The sequence below is a fragment of the Planococcus citri genome, chromosome 2, assembly GCF_950023065.1.
Source record: "Planococcus citri chromosome 2, ihPlaCitr1.1, whole genome shotgun sequence".
Lineage (NCBI taxonomy): Eukaryota > Metazoa > Arthropoda > Insecta > Hemiptera > Pseudococcidae > Planococcus > Planococcus citri.
Genome location: NC_088678.1, coordinates 34,711,294 through 34,730,986, shown reverse-complemented (window position 1 = coordinate 34,730,986; position 19,693 = coordinate 34,711,294). Strand labels below are relative to the sequence as shown.

Genomic DNA, 19,693 nt, shown 5'->3' with positions numbered 1-19,693 from the left:
AAGAAATTTTTCTCGAGAGCATTGACCTCGGATGCTTTGTTTGGTAGTTGAAGGCCATTTTATGCGCAAAGAAAAAAATTTTCCAAAAACGGTTGTTATTCATGATATAGGTACCTAAGTATCTATTTTTTTAAAAACTCTTTCATTTCTACCTATGTACATTTAAGTTGAGGAAAAAGATGATATGACATTTTTCATTTTTCACAACCACCAAAGCTTCTTTTCTCCTATCTTGTTGCCATCTAAGAAAGGAATAAAATGAAAGTAAATTTTATAAAACAGCTAAAATATTTTCAGTGAAATTATAGATATCCAGTAGTTCACTTTTTTTTCGACGAGGAAGATACACCAACTGGCAGAAAATTTTTTAAACCAGATGTCGAGCTGAATCGAAAAAGCATGCGAAAATACATCATTTTACTTTTCAAAAATCAGATCTGAGAAAAAATGAAAAATTTGAGCAAATTGACCTATTAAAGATAGTCGTGTGCTTTATTTTCAACTGTTGAAAGCGGTTTTAAAGCATTTTGAGCAACTTTGGAGCCTCTTAGTCGAATCTGTAAGTAGTTTTCAAAATACAATAATTGAAGGTTCTAGAACGGTTTGAAACCGGCCACCTCCAATCGGCTCAGAAATTCAAATTTTAGCTTTCCATTTTCATTGGGCAACATTTTTTTGAAAATATAAATTTCGAAATATCTACTGCAGGCTCCAGAAAAGCTCAATATGGTTCGAAATGATCTTCGGTCGATTCGAAAAGTCGAAAATAAGGTACCTATCTAGCTACCATACATTACCAAATTTCAGCTTTCTTAAGTCAGTTTGGTAAAATTTTGCTTTTTTTGTCAATTTTAAACTGAAATCTGATCTTCAAAGATTCACCAAAAATCGAAAAATGTACCTATGTACTTTATGGTCTGAAATTTTAGCTGGCGATGAATATTACTTACCTCTCTTTTCAACAAAAATGAATAAAGTTAATATAATTATGTAGGTAGGTAGGTAGGTATTTAGTAATGACGTATGTATACTAGAAAATTTTACTAATAAATTGAAGTCACGCTCGTACATATCTAAGTTGTAAATGAATGCAACTCATAACGAATGATTTCCTACAAAATTAATGTGTGACATTCAAACGAATATTTTTTTCAACAGTCATAAGATGATGTTTGTTCAGTTGTTTGTTAAAGAAGTGGTAATGTTTATCGTTATTTCGGTGCAACAATAAGTGATTTTTCAGTTTTCAACTAGGTTGTTCGTTTTTACTCGTTCTTTGTGCGATTTTTTCATTCTAAATAAAATGAATTTCATTATCTGGTGTATATTTTGCATTTTAACAACTCGATGTTCGGCTGATCTAAGTAACATGTTATCAATGGAAGATGCAAAAGCGATGTCGAAAGAAGTTCATCGAATGGACCCTAATCAAGGTATCAAACAATCAGAAAATGTTTTCCAAGAAAATCCCAGGAAAGATATAATAATGCCATCAGAAGATTATATTCCAATGTATTCTGAAAACGTTATTCGAAAGAATCCCAAGGAAGATGTACAAACCCCATCAGCAGATTTCACACCAATGTATTCGGAAAGTATTATTCAAAAAAATCCCAAGGAAGATATAAAACCGTCATCAGAAGATTTTACTCCAATGTATTCAGCAGAAGATTTTGAAATGTCGTCAGAAGAAGATGATAGCCAAGTGTACCCAAAAGATGTTGAAATTTCACCAGAACAAACTGTTCCAATGAAACTCAAGAAAAATATGGATACGGTACCAGAAGAGGTTACTCCAATACATTCAGAAGAACGTACTGAAATTTTATCAGAAGAAGAGGATACCCATATGCATCCAAGATCGGAGCATGTCGAAATGTCACCTGAAAGAAGTATTCAAATGAATCCAAAAGAAGGTACTATAATTGTATCAGAAAATATGACCACGATTCACCCAAAAGAAGATCACCAAATTCAACAAGAAAACGTTGAAATGCCAACAGAAGAAAATGACATCCAAATGCACCTTAAAGAAGATGATAAAATGTCGCCAGAACAAAGTGTCACAATGAATCCGACTCAAGATGCGAAAATCGTGCCAGAAAATATGATCCAGATTCACCCAAAAGAAGATCATCAAATTCAACCAGAAAATACCAAAATACCATTAGAAGAAGAGGATATCCAAATGCACCCTAAAGAAGATGACAAAATATCGCCAGAACAAGCTGCTCCAATAAATTCAAACAAGTCAGAAAAAATCATCCAAACTTACCCAGAAGAAGATAACCAAATTCAACCAGAAAACATCAAAATACCATCAGAAGAAGAGGATATTCAAATGCACCCAAAACCAGATGCCAAGATGTCACCAGAAGAAACTATCCAAATGAATCCGAACGAAGATACCGAAATCGTGTCGAAAAAAAGTACTCAAATTTACCCAAAAGAAGACGACAGCCAAATTCAACCAGAAAAAGGTAGGTGAGAATAAATTTCCGTACTTACAACATACAAAACGAGATTACTGCACATACATACGAGTATTCGAACCCACTTATAACTTAACGAGAAATCGACACTCGAACGTGGTACTTGACATTTGACGAACACACTTTTCTTTCGTGTTTTCCCAGCCTTTTCCACAGCTTTAATTTTTAATCAACGAACTGAACAACTACAAGAATTAAGCGAAGAAAATGCCGATAAAAAGTGTCGACTGTGTTTGATCGCCTGTCCTGCCTCTACTGAGTTGGATGTGAAATTCAATGAGATCTACTCCATTGCTAAAAACAGCATATTTTTGAAAAACGTCGTCGACGAGGGTCATGAATATGCAAAAAATATTGAACTCGATGTTTGTAAAGTGTCCTTTAAACCCTCTGTGGTTCGTGACGGGAAGAAGCTAACGTATGAGACTGGTTATGAGGTTTGTAGAATAATTCGTTTCTCTTCGTGTAATTTTGCCAATTGAGGTACGCTTACTTATAGGTACCTACCTACATTGCATTGCACGTTCATTTTCATGAAACATACCTACCAATGTTTTTATTTTACAGTTTTATTATGACGAAAGCAAAGCATCGATGCCGTGTAAGAGATTCAATGATTACGTATCGGTATGTAACAGCCTATATTGTTACTTATTTAAAAGATTTTACAATGATGGGACAATTCAGTTATTTTCTAATGTGTAGATCACGGCTACAGATCCAATAAAACGATCCGAGTACGACCAAGAATTTCCTGTAATTCAATATGAAGTGGACAACTGTACAAAATTCATTATTCCTGATCACCGAACGTTGGTAAGCACATAGGTAAATAAAAATTAAATTTTGATTGCATTCCCTCAGCTGTTTATCTGTATAAAGCTTTCCTCAGGTATTTAACTGGATAAAAATTTTGTCTTTCAAATTCAACCGTTCGAAGCATAGAATAAAAGTAAATTTAAAAAATGATGCCATCAATGATCATGAAACAATGAACAAGTGTGAAGATTATGACTTGGGACATGAACTGTACCAACCAAAGAACGCTGATGTGGACTTTTTTCATTCAGAGGTAAATCCTACCTACATTTGTTGCATTCTTATAAATCAACAACGTAATTTTTCGAGATGTCTGCTACCAATTTGGTCGGGACTGTAATTTTTGGATAAAATTTGGTCTGGAAGTGGAACTCCCACAACCAAAATTTTAAGTGCCTTATTGATTTTTCAATTTTTAGTGGATTTTTGAAAATTCAAAATTGACTATTTTCAGCAATTTATGTTGTTGCCAATTTTTTTTTTTTTAGAATAAAATATTGTGATGCCTATGTTTATTCAGCCAGATCGAATGTTTGAGAAAATATATGTGCTGCCACCAATGGATGACTCGGCAAAGGAAGCTTATGGCTCTATTGAAAGGATGCACATAATTCCAATGATGTTTTTGCATACAAAAGCAGCTAAACTTGCCTCATGCACTCTTATGAATACTGTGCCAGTTTGGAGTGAAATTGTTGAACGAGTGAATTACGTTGATCGATATTTGTACGCTTTATTTCGGGTATGATCTTTTTCAATCGTCCTTATTTCAAATCGTAGATATGCAAATTATAATTTAATTTGCTTGGAGAAGGGCAAGGATGGGAGGGAAGGGAGGAGAGGTCGAAAACAGGATGGTACACCCAACACATCAATGTCCGAAATACTTCAAAAAAAGACGAGTCCGGATAAGGAAGATTGGCAATCTATAGTACTTTGCAGACACTTACTCTTAGGCCCCGCAGATTGTACCTGGACCTGAAAAAATGTCTTAAAAATTTCTGAATTTCCAACTCCCCCTCCCCCTTGCCAAGTTTTCCTGGAAAACATTCCAAAAACAGAATAACATTCAAAATTTCTGATACTCATATTAAGTAGGTATTTTAATTTTGGTGAACTTTCGAAACGTTCGAATAGCACCTGCGAAAATCCCAAAAGTTGATTTAGGTACTGTAAAAGAGACCAACAGTTTCAATTGCTCACATCTTATTTTTGGTCTCTTTTGAATCAACTATCAAGTGACTGTAATTTCAAACCGTTCAGAGTCTTGAGTCGGCTAATGAATTGGAAGCTCTTCAACGATTTAAAACCACAACCGATCACTTTCTGCTGTTTACCTACATTGATAGGTACCTACATTATGAGCTACATAAGCATCTCGAGAAATCCACATTCCTGCTACCCATCTTAATGAAATTACATTCTGATGCTTAATCATTTTTCATAAGCAAAATTAACTGCATTTTTAAAAAGTCACCAAAATTCAAGAAATAAAATTCAGCTCTTGAAATTTTGAATGAGAATGAATTTTTGAGAGCCTTTTTGTTTGGTAACAATAACATTTTGAGAATAACAAACTACATTCCAGCATTTTACTAATTTAGGTTCTCAAACATTTTGATAAGACTATAAATTTTATTTCACCCTCCCCCCCCACATTTTATGTAACTTAATTTTTTCACTCATTTTCATCATTTCATTGCAGTATTGGAGCCCCAATGTGAAAATTATCTTCGGTGTCAGCGAAGAATTGAAAGTAGATTTGGAGAATTCCGCAACATTTTGGAAAAATATATTTTTTCCAGCTCGTAAAGGGCTGATTTCAATTCCAAGGCTGATTTATCGCGTCGTAGAATATCGCATGCCTGTAGGAAACGAGTTCAGATTGTACAATATAGCTATCATTATCCATAATAACCCTAGTGATGCTGTATCTGATAAAAAAAGACTTTGTCCAGTTCCAACTTACGGATGGGAAGATATCAGAAATGATGATCCTGAAAAGGGTTTGAGTTACGCATGCGCTATGGTTCCAAGCATTAATATGAGATTGGGCGCCTATGATAAATATGACTTTCCGAAAGGATATCATGGAACTTTACAACTGGTCATAATGCCAGTTGTGAAAAACGGAGACTATTCGGGTCATGTCGACGTAAGAGGCGATATTATGAATAAAATGAAAGAATTGTTCCCGGATCAGGACATTCCACAAACTTGAATTTAAGAATATTTTTTCAAGGAACAGGCGTTTAGGGGAAAACTACATTTTTTGCAAAAAATTGAAGGAAAATTGAAAATGAAATACGCTAACTTACGTAGAAGTCATCAACTAAAAACGATTTGAATGCATACCTTCCTCCCACCCACCCACCTTCCACCCACCTACCTACCTACCTACCCAATTGTAAGTATATGGTACATAATGAAAATAAAGCTACGATTTTTCAAATGTCAGTTGTTTTTAACGACGTCTTAAAAATGTTTACCCAGTTGTTGACCGAAACACATATGTTTCTGAATCTGAATAAACGTTACATCATACCAATGTACATTACGTAATTTTCAAGTGTTAAACGCTCGTTCCCAATTGTTTTTGGGTTTTACGCGTTCGACGAAGATTCGTGCGTCTTGTTTTTATATTTTTACCCTCGAAGGGATCAGAGAAGATTTCGTATTCAAAATGAATTTAACTTTTTTGTGTATAATCGTAACACACATCAAGATTTGGCACACAGTCGATGCATCTGCGAAGCGGAAATTTGAAGATGGTAGGTTTGGACATTAAATTCTTGATAATTAAAGTACTTAGTGCACCTAAATGCGATTTGTTTCTTTTATGCTAATTTAAACAGCTAACGACTCGCATAATTTTTTTATAGCTTTAATCTTCAATACAGAATTAGAGAAACTCGATGACGTAAACAGTGTAGAAGGGCAAACAAACTGTCTACCTTGCATCACAGCTTGCCTAGCAGAATCTGACGAAGACATTAATTTTAACAACGAATTTTCTCTTGGCAAAAAAAGCCTTTTTTTGAAAAAAGTCTATGATAAATCCAATCTTCCCGGAGATGTTGAAACAAAAGTCTGCAAGAAATTTTATGGACCTACTGTGCTTTTTGATATAGCATCGTTTACATATGAGACTGGATATGAGGTTAGTGATTTGGTACTATTTTTTTATCGTTATAATTAACTCAATGATTCCTGTTGGTGAAAAATTTAATAATCTTATCAACTCATTTCTATTTTATATAAAGCTTTATTACAAAAAAGGTAGCGTTAATAACTTGAAGTACGACGAGCACTCTTACGATGATTTCAGAACGGTAAATACCTTCCTATGTTTTATTTGTTTGCGAGCTTGTTTGTTATTTTTTTTCAAATGTAGGATCGACTTAACTTAATTACTCTTATCGGAGGTATTTATTTATTTGTTTAGATAACTGAAGTTCCAGAAGATTTTCCTCAAGGTATGCCTTCCAGAAAGATAAAAATATTTAAATCAGATGATGGAAGAGAAATGGTAAATAAAATGATATACTTAATAGTCATCCTACTCTTATAGGTACCTCAACCTATTTAGTCCAGATTCAAGAAAGTAGGTACATATTCACTCATAATTATTTGCATATCTAGGTATTTTATTGGGTGTCAGTCCTATCGATAAAATTTAATCCTTCAAAATATCAAATACAAGCACGTTTTAGAAGTGATGTGATCAATGACATTCGTGATCGCACGATAGGAAAATGTTTTGATTACGATTTGGGATATGCTTTGTACCAATCTGAAAGTGCCAAAAATGTGAAGTTTTTCATCTCATCGATGGTTTGCTCACTTCTTTTTCTATATTTTCTAATTGACTTATTCAATTATTGATACCGTGTATTTTAAAATACCTTTTACTTGATTTTGTCACTTTTCAGGAAAATCGACAGGATTTATTCGATGTTATGTACATTCCACCTCAGATTAGACCAGAACCGCAAGGCAAACCTCCAAAAAATTACATTGAGCCTGAATCGCCCTTTCTACAATCATACGGAAATTTTGAAAGGGCACATTTGGTCCCATTGATGTTTTTACACAGTGGAGCAGCAAAACTAGCCTCTTGCACTTTTCTGAACGCTATACCTGTCTGGAGCAGTATTTATGAAGGGCAGTTGAAATTAATTGACGAATATCTGTACACGATATTTCGAGTATGTACTACTAACATCTTCGTAAAAATTAATTTATGTATGCACCTATGTCGCTATTTTCTCTAGTCTGGTACTTCAACCAGCTCATCTCCTCCCATAAAAATTGCTCTATAGCATAATTTCGTTCCATATATGTACAAGTAGAAAAGTAGATAGGTACCTACATATACCTACCATATTGATAGATCAATTATTTTCTTATAGATGTGGAGTCCAAAAGTGAACATAATTTTCGGGGTAAGCGATATAACAAAAATTAAAGTGACAAAAAGCTGGAAATTGGAAAAAGGCTTTTATGAAGATAATAACGACCAAGAAACAGATGAAATCTCATTTCCAAAATTAATTTACCGAATTGTCGAGTACGGCGTGCCCGGAAAAATGGCCTACAAGGTTATAGTTATTCATAACGACCGTATCGCATCGAGAAAAGATATGATTTGCAACGATACTAGCGATGATTGGAGCGCTATAAGAAACAGTGACCCTAGAACTGGTCTGAGTTACGCATGTCGACTGCTTCCGGATGTTAATGAAAAACTAGGTGCTTATGAAGAATTGTCGTCGTATAATAAATCACTGCAGTTAGACCAAATGAATACTGCAGGAAGCGGAGAATTTTTACAGTTTCCTGATCAAAGGGAAAACATTAAAAACGAAATGAAGAAATTGTTTCCTGACCGAAAATTGCCTACTGTAGAGATAAAACCGAACACGTATGAAGACGATTTTTCATCTTCAGCTGAGCCTGAGCCTAGACTTGAGCTTGGTTATCAGTCTCAACCCAACACCAAGGTTGAGCCAGGGCCAGAGCCACAGCGTGAGCTTGAACCTGCTTATGAGTTTCCAGCAGATGGAAAAATTTGGATACTACCTATAAAAGAAAATAACAAATAAATAGTTTGGTAAAATGATGAAATAGTCGCTATTTATCGCCTTGCAAACTGTCATTCTCTGAAACTGAATATTAAAACTTGAGAGTGAATATCTGACTAATAAATTTATTTTCTTTCAATACCTACTCGTAATCTTCTTATTCTCATTCAAAAAAAAAACAACAACAACAACAATAACAACAAAGCTGTAAATTATAATGAATTACACGAAGTTTTCAATTCCCCCCACAGTCGACTCTCCAGTCCGTCTCTAATCATAGTATGACTCGAGGGGACATTTTTATAGGGTCTAAAATGGACGTCGAGAGGCTGGATTGATTCAGTTGTTTAGATTAACGATTTTAGATTTTTAACTTGTAAAAAATACTTACACTTTACAACAACTCATTACCTCGGATTTGCGATTTCGAGAAGGAAATATTTCCAAAAATTGGCGAAGTCTTCTCTCTGAGGAAAGTTTGAAATCATGGATGGGTACTGGGTAGGTATATTTTTTAAATCAAAATGCTCAGAATTTCAAATTTAAAAAAAAAATCAAACGAAATATCAGGAAAACATATTTTAGAGTTCGAAATAATTTTATCGACTTATTAATTTTTTTTAAAGTTCCCAAAAGTTGGACTTAATGCTCAAGTGAAGTTGTGAAATAGGTTGACTAAAAATTTCAGAAATTTGTCATTTGTCATTTTTTTCCAGTTTTTAAAAACCTTGCATACTTACCTAATGATCATAAAAACTAGGGAGCTCCACTCCATAGGCTACTCCACAGCCCCAGAGGTTGTGAAAATGACATTTTTTTTTTGGTTTTCATTCTGAAGTCTTTCAATTTTCAATGTTTGTCTTTTTTGTTGTTGTGGTTAGTTTCCAGGCTTCCATTTTTTATTTTCAATTTTTTGTTCTCAGTTTTTATTTTTGCATTTTTTCTTGTTTTTGGTTTTTGATTCAATTTTGTTGTTTTTTTTTTTTGGATTTCCAACAATTTAACATTATTTCAAAAATACGATTTTTCATTGTTTTCAATAGTCCGATAAAATATTGAGAATTCGTTTCTGAAAGTTTGACATAATTTCGACAATTTATTGAGTTTTTTCCACGTTCACAAAAGTCAGACTTGATGATCAAAGTTGACTTCTGTGTAACTCAAAAAATCCAGAATTGGTCATTTTTTCAGTTTTCAAAAATGTGACATATAATGTGTAAGTAAAGTTTGTCAGCGAAATCGCAGACATATTTGACTCCTGGGACCTCCAGGAGTGAACTAGCTCAAGAGTTGAAGAAGAAACTTCACTTCATAAGTACGTATGTATGTACTTGTTCGAGTAAGTTGTTTCTGAATACATTTATGAAGAAAAACTCGGTGTATCAATTTTTTCCTTTTTCAACTCCATTTTGACGTTATTTTCCCATCCTGTGATATGTATTTTAATTGCTTGAATAATTTCCCAACAAACTTTTGTTCAAATCTGACGCAATCCAAGAATTTTTTACTTTGAATCTGAATCGAATAAGATCGAATTCAGATCCATGTTTCAATCTCTGCTGAAATGTTAAATCCTAGTTGAATAAAAATCCTTGAATTTTTGTCAATTTGAGATTTTGAATCGATGATTTATTCCTGAGACGCAAAAAATCTACCTTCATAGGTGACAGAAAGTAATGAAATATTACATTTTCATAGGTGCTTATAGAAACATATGTTTTCGTACACCTACAACATTTTGAAACCTGCGAGCTTAAAAATTTAAATATCATTTCGAATTTGCTAGTCTTTCTGAATTCAATCCTGTTTTTGCGTTGTACGATTTGAAATCTCTGAGAAAATACGTAATAGCCTGAAATGGAATCGATTTCTAGGATTACGTTTTGCATTACGATTTGGATTGCTCTCCACGCGATTGAAGTAAAATCTGAGACTGGTGAGTTGAAATTTTGAACCAAACTTGAAAAAAAAATTATTTTCAAGTGAAGTAGTATATTGATAATGTATTATTTCACCTGAGCGTATTTCCTTGTGCTTTTTCATAGGTTTCCTTTACAATGCACAAATGCAAAGAATTGATGAAGTCAAGGAAGGTGACGCTAAAAAACATAGTCCATTATATGTGGTAGCTTGTCCGGCAAACTCCGAACAGGAGTCAAAGTTTAACAATTTCATTTCTGTTGGAAAAAATAGCCTGTTTGTAAGGAAGGTCTACACTGAAGATATGAAAGCGATTGATCTTGAAGTAAATATATGTCAGAAATCTTTCAAGCATTCGGTGGTTTTCGATAAGAAGAAATATACCTATGAAATTGGTTATGAGGTTGGTAAAAAACTTTCTGCAACATAGGTAATGAGCAATGTATGTAAATTTTTTTGAGTGAAAAAATATTTTTTGCAGCTTTATTATAAAGAAAATGAACTTGACTTGGAGTGTACTAGATACGACGACCTGAGAGAAGTAAGTTAAAATAGATACCTACTAATACCGTTTTATTTTATTTTGTCAAACATCCCACCGAGTGATTCCGTTTTTTCCCTGGTGTATAGATCATCGAAAATGTTCCCTATTTAAACGAATTATCCATATCAAAAAATCTAGGCTATAAAGATGTCGTTACTGGAAAATATTCAGACGAAATTACCACCCAAGTCTTGAAGAATATCAAGTTCACTCTGCCTGATAAACAAACATTGGTACGTAAATACACTTCTCCGAAAGTACCCTCTCCTCGTCTGCCTTACATATTTCATATTTTTGACATCATTTTATGAAAAAATGTATTATCACAGGTATTTCATTGGATACCAGTGTTATCCATTAAATTTAATCCAATCAAATCCCAAGTACGAATTAATCTGAGCGGTAATGTCGTTATTGATCGCCATACAAGTGAAATGAATAAATCCAATGACTATCTTTTGGGACGAAATTCATTCAGCTTTTACCCATTTCTTCTCTCCGAGGTCGAATTTTTTTCAACTTACCCTTCACATACATAATCTACTTGCATTAAAATCATGAACCATTTTTAATGTAATATTTCCTTATACAAGCAGGACGACTCGTCTAAAATTGGAACACCTCTGATGCCATTAATGTTCTTGCACACTAAGGCATCCAGAACCGCCGCTTTCACTCACCTCAACTTCATTCCTGTGTTGCGTAGTGTACTTGATGGGCATTTGAGGTTTATTGATGAATTTTTGTACACTTTATATCGGGTATGGTTAATTCTTTCCATTTGTTTGTATTTGTTGTCTCTCTGCTTAGCTTATCTATATTTCATAAAAAATTAGTTCGTGTAGATGATATTTTCAATTTTTTAATTCAAATTGCATGCCCCATGCAGCATTATAGTACAAGAATAAACCTGATTTTCGGCATAACCGGGGCACGTCAGAAGATAAAAACGTCCATTCGTGATGACCAAAATAATCTTCTCACAGATGAAAGTGATGAAAATACGATCCTAGTACCAAATAAAATAATATACCGAATTGTAGAGTACATGATGCCTACACCACCGTCATCCCTTAATTTCTACTTAGTAATAATTATTCATAACGATCGTAACCATGTGCCTGGTGATGAAAGAATCTGCCCAAAAAATCAAGTTTACGATTATGCCCTATCGAATGAAGACAATCCGGAGGCTGGAATCAGCTATGCTTGTGCTCCGTCATGGGAACTGTTTCAAAAATTAGGTGCTTTCGATAGCAAACCAGTCAGGTCAACGTCAACTTTATATTTGTCTGAATTGAATGTAGGCATAGGTGTTAACAAGATTGACAAGGAGAACGTACTGAAATCTGTCGAAAAAGAGATGCCCGAATTATTTGGAGATAGATATGCTGGATTAGTATTATCGGGAATCAATAGAAACGTGAGTGCTTGATGAGGAGGATGCATCTAGTTTTGAAAATTCTGTGAGAGAGCTTCTCATGATTTCAAAATATGAAAAAATATGTTTATAAGTATCTAGAAAAAAATTTGAATCCACTCTGTAAACTTATACATAAGTTTCAAATCCCATTTTATTTGGCTCTGATCAAGAAACCACTTGAAGTATAGGGCTCTGATTACTATACGAAAATTAAATTTTTAGAATGAGTATGTTCCAAACCTCAAAAGTCATAACTTATCCAATATTTCAGCTTTCTGAACAGATTTTTTAACTTTCAAATTTTTAAAAATTGAGATATTCACTGTCGAAAAAGTCCAGCTAGAATTTGTTGGGATTGTAGATTTTTGAATCAAACATCTTGATAGATCATTGATAGAAAGCATTTTCCGTTTCCAGAAGTACCCCGATAAATTATGTAGGCACATAGTTCCAATAGATGGAAAATTTCTCAGTTTCTCTGAAAAAAACCACTTAATATGGGACCGACTCCTGTTCCAAAATATTTCATCCTCCCCCCCCCCCAAAAAATGAGCAGTATCATACCTAGTTGAATTTTTGAAAAAAAGATGAACCAAAACTCCAAAGACCACAATTTTAGCTCCTCGGATTGATAGGTTGATTTTTGGTTAATATTTGATTGTTTACCTACTTATTAAATTTTAATAGGAGGGTATCAATCAAATAATAACCAAACATCAACCTATTAATCCGAGGAGCTAAAATTGTGGTCTTTGGAGTTTTGATTCATCTTCGTTTCAGAAATTCAACTTTTGTTGAGGTTGGGGGTTTCAAATGGTTTCTAATGTAAATATTCCAATGTAACTATTTTTTTTTCTAGCACATTCGCCTGTTTGAATGGCTCAGATTTTTGTTTGTGAGTGCCTATTTTCTAAGTTTATTTTAAAAATTAAGTAAAGTTACGTTTGTAAAAATTAACTGAAGTATAATATTCTGCATCTCACTTTAATATTAGTGACTTTTATTCAATAAGTAAAATTTAGAAATGTTTATGATTCGATATTCTAGAAGATTTAAATATACCTACTCCTGTTTAATGGTATAATTTGTCTGAAATTCTGTGTACCTATTCTCTATTTTTTCATTTCCCTTCTTAATAAAAATGCAAATCAAACAAACGAAAAAAATACTAAAATTTAGTCAAAATAAGTAAGATTTTTGGATAATATTTTTATTATTTTGATAGGTACCAATTTTGGTGGTAAAACTTTCAGTATTTTGCTCATGTGGTGAACTACACCGCTCGCAACTCCCAACTTTGCTCAATTTTTCGCTGAATTGCGCAACATGAATCATTTTTTTTTGTTTTGTCGGAAATTGCAATTTGGAGTTGCTGGTGAAAAATCTCGAGAAAATGGGCTCAATAAGACATAGAAAAATTGTTAATCTTTAGGTCAACGTTTTCTTGAAAAAAATTTCTGTACCTACTTACCTACCTAGGTACTTCTTTTTTTTCTATTTTTTTTGGTTCCATCTTCCCTTCCCTTGCCTTCCCTTGCCTTCCAAAAATAATATTTTTGTGATTATTTCCCCTTGAACCACTAATTTACGAATACATTTCAACATGAAAGTGAACAGGAATGATCACTAAAGAAAAATCGATTTTTTAAAAAAAATTATGTTAAAATGCGATAATTGTTCAAAATTTGAAATTTTTGAACTCTCAGTGGGGTGGGGAGGTTTATAGGGATATACTCTCTAAATTTAAAGCAGTCAAATTTCACTGCTTAGCAGTCACGACATTTTGCCTTTTTAAAGCAGTAGTTTTTTTTTACTGCAAAACAGTGAAAAATTGCTGAATTGGTCAGTCAAAATGATTTTTTACTGACCAATTCAGTAATTTTTCACTGTTTTGCAGTAAAAAAAACTACTGCTTTAAAAAGGCAAAATGTCGTGACTGCTAAGCAGTGAAATTGACTGTTTCAAATTTAGAGAGTACCTATAAAAATTAAAAATTTTCTCTATGTCTTATTAAGATCATTTGACCATAATTTTTGGCTGATCTTCATCAAATTTTGAAGAAAAAAAATTTAAAAACCATCCACTCCAGTGCCCATTTTGAATACCACTCCTGTTTTGTCTCCATCAAGTAAGCATGAGCCGGCAATAAGTGAAATAAAAGTCAATCAATTGAATGAACTGAAGCATTTTGATTGTTTTTTTGTTTTTTTGCATTAAAACACAATAATTCACCAAACAATAATCCACATATCTGCAGTTAGGTAGCTGCATGTTTACATTGATGAGCATTATCAATACTTAAGCATTTCAATTATTACTGAATTCTATAGAACAAAATTATGTATACCAGAAGCACGGTGAAGTTTCTTCATTAACCCCCTAACTGGGCACCTACCTCATTGATTTCGAAGTATTCAATCGTCATGCTATAGAATTGATTTTTCATAGATTTCAAAACTTCAGCCTGTAGAGAACTTGGCTTCGGTGAACATTATTTATCGCTGTTTTGACATTATTGTGCCTAGGCAGAATTCAGGATGTTACATTAGTATGATTCACAAAATTTATCGACTTACGTATAAATGTTTGTTCAGTCAGGTTATCGCGTCAATGAGGCAGAATATCGATTTCTACATATCACATTTTATGGAAAAAAACTGCTCGCAGCCGTGTAGTTTTTTCTTCGTAGATTCATTCAGTTTCCATCCTAGGAACGTTTTCATCGTACATTTCACATACATATGTATAATGGCCACGTCAAAGAATTTTAAACTTTGTGTAAATTATTTATGTCCAATAATTTGGTTATTTTGCGGTTTTATTCTCGTTGATTCTAACGAACAAGGTGAGTAAATGAACATTCGTGTAAAATGAATTTTCGAAATAGGTAACTGCCTATTTCTAATAAGTACCTAGGCACTTTCATAAAAGACTCTTAGGTATCAATGAGATCCTAGACCTAGATTAATTTTTTTTTTAATCGTTGATTGCCAACATCTACGAACAATAATCAAGAAGTAATACCTAGGTTTATTTGCTTTGTCCATTAGCACTGATTTTCAATGCAGATTTTCAAATATTTGACAATAAACCCACGGAAGGACCTCTGTGTTTTACTGCTTGTCCTGCGAAATCTGATGAAGAAATAAAGTTCAATAAGACAAAGTCATTAGCTAAAAATAGCCTGTTTCTGAAAAATGTCTTAAATCCTTTTCTCGAATACGATAAACTTTTGACCAAATGCGAATATCCTTACAAACCGTCAATGCTATTTCGTAAATATTCGGAGGAGTTTGAGATTGGATATGAGGTATGTAGATATACCTACTGCAGAGACGGCACATTTTTAAAATTTCCTTCACTCCTAATACATACCTAAAGTTTATTAATCATCTCGCGTATTTTGTAGATTTATTTTGACGGAGAGCTGCATAAAAAGAAAGGATTATTGATCTATACAAAAGATCAGTTTTCATCGGCAAGTATAAATGCTTTAAAGATCCATTAGGTATACCTACATAAAGAATTGAAACTCTTTTTTAAAATTCTTTAGTACATGTTCTGATGAATGTTGTTTAAAAGAACTGAAATTGTTTGCATTTTTTCAAATTTTGTATTTTCTCTAATCGGTATTGGTAAGTAGTACCTACGTACCTACTAGGTACTGATTATAGATGAAAGAATGAAAAAAAAAACTTCTAAATCCTAATTTTTTTTCTGGATGGTCATAACTTTCCAACTCATAACTACGAGTGCATGAATATTAGGGTGACCCTTAAAATGCAAAAGTAAATATTTTTTCGGTCTGACCCCCTAAATTTTTTAATTATATCATAAAATTCTCGAATACAAAATTTTAGCCCATTTGGAGGTCATTAACCCGTGCCGAATTGCCTAGAATGTTTAAATGGGATTTAACATAGGTTTTTAAGTGAAAATTGCATTTAAATTCCTTTTGAGCGCCTAAAAAATAATTCCGAGGGTTTTTTACAAGAAAATGCTACAAAAGCATGTCAAAGACCATATAAAACAATAACAGGTTCATGGGGACCCCCCCACCCTTCCTTCCCACCCTGGAAATATTGAATTTTCCCCTATATTTTTAGGGCAGGAAGGAAGGGTAGAGGGGTCCCCATGAACCTGTTATTGTTTTATATGGTCTTTGACATGCTTTTGTAGCATTTTCTTGTAAAAAACCCTCGGAATTATTTTTTAGGCGCTCAAAAGGAATTTAAATGCAATTTTCACTTAAAAACCTATGTTAAATCCCATTTAAACATTCTAGGCAATTCGGCACGGGTTAATGACCTCCAAATGGGCTAAAATTTTGTATTCGAGAATTTTATGATATAATTAAAAAATTTAGGGGGTCAGACCAAAAAAATATTTACTTTTGCATTTTAAGGGTCACCCTAATGAATATTCTTACAGGTAGAGAAAGCAAAAGAAAATTATAAACCAAAAAGTCCCAGGAAAAGAATAATTCGCAAGTCTACACGCTTACTCAGAAAAAGATCAGGGTCACCTGATGGTACAAAATCGGGAAGTGATTCGGAAAATGAAAAAGAAGTACAACCTCAAAGTGGTCCTGATGAAACAATGAAAGATACCAATGCAGCGACCGGTTCTGAAAGTGCAACTAAAGAAGTAGCAGCAGAAGCTGACAACACAAAAAATGAAGAAAAAAGTGAAACCGAAAAAGACTGGGAAAAATCGTTGGTAGGCACTTGCTTACTTCAAAATATTTATTCCACACGACATTCGCATTATTAAAAAAATAATAACTTTTGGTGAATTAAAATCATGTCTGTTTTCAGGCAATATACTGGTTACGCATATTCAATTTCATCTTTGATATAGAACGATTTGGTCCTACCGAATTTGAATATTCTGTAGATGTAGGTATTGATACGAATAATGCAGATTACCAATGCCCAGGGTATGAGGTAGATAAAGTATTATACGAAGATGTCGATTTCACTTCAATTTATGAAAAAGTTGGTAAAATGATTCTATGTATTGCCCATCTAAATATTTAGCCTTTAAACACGTTCCCATTGAAAAACTTTCGTATCTAATGATTTTATTATTCAGAAAAATCAAGCAGGGATACTCAGTGGATTGTCTCCATTTTCCAAATCCACCGATATTGACCGTTGTGGAAACCAATATGGATGTTTCAAACAACACCAAGTAATTCCACATTATTACTACCATACAAGAGCTTCAAAAGATGCCACATGCTTTGCTGTCAACACTCTACCTGTATGGGAAAGCATCTCCGATGGATTTTTGAAAAAAGTTGACCGCTATTTGTATGAAATTTCTCAAGTAAATTTCCACTGAAACAAAATTAAAATACATCGCAGATATCGGTACCCTATTAGGTATTTACGTTTGATCTATTACAGGTATTGGATTCTAAAGTCACCATCACCACTAGCACAATCAATGTATTGTCATATCGTGCTCATGTACGACAAAGAGAGATATACATGGATTTTGAGAAGAAAAGAGTTCCAGCACCGAAAATTATTTATAATGTTTTGGAACAAGTAAAAAACGGAGAAAAATATAATCTAATTGTTGTAACCCATAATGATCCAGTTCCACCGACACAAATACAGCGTATATGCCCGCCTGAAGCTTCAGATAAAATTCATTATGAAAAGGTGAATTCGTCGTGGGAGTTTTTAGTTAATGAAAATCCTGAAACTGGGATAACTTATCCTTGTCCTTGGGTGCCAGCAGCATTAGATAATCTTGGGATTTCATTCAGTAGATCAGAGATTGGTATTCTGTTTATGAAGACACTTTATTTAAATGGAGATGTTACTCAGAAGATTAAGCAGAAAGTGGATAATTTTTTTAAAGAATCTGAGAAGAAGTAATAAGTTTACGTATTGAAGATGTTTTGGAATGATCATTCATATTACGATACCTAGTATTTTTGATTGTAATTTTATTTTTTAAGGTAGGGTAGTTTGTAAAATTTAAAGAAAAAAAAACTAATAAAAATCATGTATTCCTGGGGCAATATGTATACTTTTTCAGTAAATAATGAGCACGAATTTTGCCATTTATTCCGATTATTCTGGAGCCTCCAGCGCAATTTAAATGTTTCCAAAATCAACTCGGGTACCTATACCAAAACCAGCAGAGTTATCAGTCAAATATGTACAAATTTTCACTTAAGATTGAGTCAAGTGCCTACTATGAAAAAATTCAGTCAAGAGCTCAAGTACATAGTTTTCCTGTTAACAGAAAGACTTCTTCAGTAAATGATTTAAAAAATGTAGATAGGTACCTAGCTTTTAGGAACAGAACACAAAACTTCAAGATTGAAATTTTCAGAACACAGATTGCAGAACACTTGCGATTCTTGAACATTTAGCACCTGTTTATTCTCAAGTGTAAATAGTGTGTATTCAAGTCGTTATCAGTGATTCATGAATTTATTTCATTTGAACATCTTCATGCACCAGATGACAGATAAGTTACCGTAGTTTGAGAAAATCGCCCAGATTTTGGAGATTTTTTCAACGTGTACTCCACAATGAGGTGACTTGTGAAGGGGGGGGGGTTGAAATTTGAAATGAAAGCAATTTGAAGATTCTTCTATCGATTATTGTGTTCAAATTTGATTTTGGATTATTCGTTTTTTTTTATGGTATCTCAAAAAGGGACCAGTCATCTCAAGAATTTCATGAAAAATCAGTTTAAAGTGTCTCAAATTTTTCATTAAACGTTAAAAATTGGAAAACAGTTCATTTTAAACGTTTATTGACTTATCTTCCCGAAATTAGCCGAATGCAAGAGAAAATATCAGATATTTCTAAAAAATGTTGTCTGTGACGTCTTCGTTCAAAATGTCAGAAATTACTCATGGTGGATCCGATCATCTAAAAATTAATATTTTGAGCCAAAAATCTGGCTTTGTGGGATTTTATGACATGCTCTTTCGATTTGGTAGAGTCGTGTCAAAGTTTGAGTCTAGCATTTCAGAAGGTCTCCTGTCTCATTTATATTAATTAGTTCTCATTTTCCTATAATTTATGATTTAATCTTACGTTCAAAAATTATGCAAAATAAAAAAAAAATGGTAAAGTCGTACCTAATTTGTATTATTTCCCGAACGCTGAGACTCATAAAAATCAAAATTACTCTTGCTTTTACAACTTTCAAGGTAGGCAATATAGAAGGCATAACATTCAGTCTCACTTTACTTCAAGGAGAACCGAAATGGACAAAGTTTCACGGTGTTTTGTGTCAGAAGATCTGTTTCAAAGCATACGTTACTTTCAAGTAGGTATTTGTTCTCCATCTACACCATTCCTTACGAGTACAACAGACGAACACAAACCACGGTATCACACATCAAAAACCAAACAAGCATTGGTTCGCCAAACAA

General features: G+C 33.4%; 4 protein-coding genes across 4 annotated transcripts in view; 3 read left to right on the top strand and 1 right to left on the bottom strand.

The window, feature by feature from the left end:
* LOC135835537 (zwei Ig domain protein zig-8-like) overlaps positions 1-19,693 on the bottom strand; it is a 366,482-nt gene that overhangs the window by 336,422 nt on the left and 10,367 nt on the right. The gene's annotated exons all lie outside the window — the stretch shown is intronic.
* On the top strand, positions 3,835-5,688 carry LOC135833700 (uncharacterized). Its single transcript, XM_065347458.1, has 2 exons — positions 3,835-4,053; positions 5,017-5,688. Exons 1-2 carry the CDS (start codon positions 3,841-3,843, stop codon positions 5,530-5,532), a joined length of 729 nt encoding a protein of 242 aa, XP_065203530.1. The 5' UTR covers positions 3,835-3,840; the 3' UTR covers positions 5,533-5,688.
* On the top strand, positions 10,192-13,344 carry LOC135835534 (uncharacterized). The gene is made up of 7 exons (XM_065349797.1): positions 10,192-10,331; positions 10,441-10,718; positions 10,797-10,856; positions 10,946-11,092; positions 11,189-11,362; positions 11,456-11,620; positions 11,749-13,344. Exons 1-7 carry the CDS (start codon positions 10,253-10,255, stop codon positions 12,292-12,294), a joined length of 1,449 nt encoding a protein of 482 aa, XP_065205869.1. The 5' UTR covers positions 10,192-10,252; the 3' UTR covers positions 12,295-13,344.
* On the top strand, positions 14,966-18,333 carry LOC135835533 (uncharacterized). Its single transcript, XM_065349796.1, has 7 exons — positions 14,966-15,127; positions 15,333-15,592; positions 15,692-15,760; positions 16,714-17,001; positions 17,100-17,279; positions 17,377-17,613; positions 17,694-18,333. Exons 1-7 carry the CDS (start codon positions 15,031-15,033, stop codon positions 18,171-18,173), a joined length of 1,611 nt encoding a protein of 536 aa, XP_065205868.1. The 5' UTR covers positions 14,966-15,030; the 3' UTR covers positions 18,174-18,333.

Bases quoted from the DNA above. Each gene is read 5' to 3' on its own strand.
- LOC135833700 (XM_065347458.1), top strand. From the start codon at position 3,841: ATGTTTGAGAAAATATATGTGCTGCCACCAATGGATGACTCGGCAAAG. The intron at 4,054-5,016 runs GTATGATCTTTT...ATTTCATTGCAG, and splicing joins ATTTGTACGCTTTATTTCGG to TATTGGAGCCCCAATGTGAA.
- LOC135835534 (XM_065349797.1), top strand. From the start codon at position 10,253: ATGGAATCGATTTCTAGGATTACGTTTTGCATTACGATTTGGATTGCT. The intron at 10,719-10,796 runs GTTGGTAAAAAA...TATTTTTTGCAG, and splicing joins CCTATGAAATTGGTTATGAG to CTTTATTATAAAGAAAATGA. The intron at 11,621-11,748 runs GTATGGTTAATT...TGCCCCATGCAG, and splicing joins TTTTGTACACTTTATATCGG to CATTATAGTACAAGAATAAA.
- LOC135835533 (XM_065349796.1), top strand. From the start codon at position 15,031: ATGGCCACGTCAAAGAATTTTAAACTTTGTGTAAATTATTTATGTCCA. The intron at 15,593-15,691 runs GTATGTAGATAT...CGTATTTTGTAG, and splicing joins AGTTTGAGATTGGATATGAG to ATTTATTTTGACGGAGAGCT. The intron at 17,280-17,376 runs GTTGGTAAAATG...TTTATTATTCAG, and splicing joins TCACTTCAATTTATGAAAAA to AAAAATCAAGCAGGGATACT.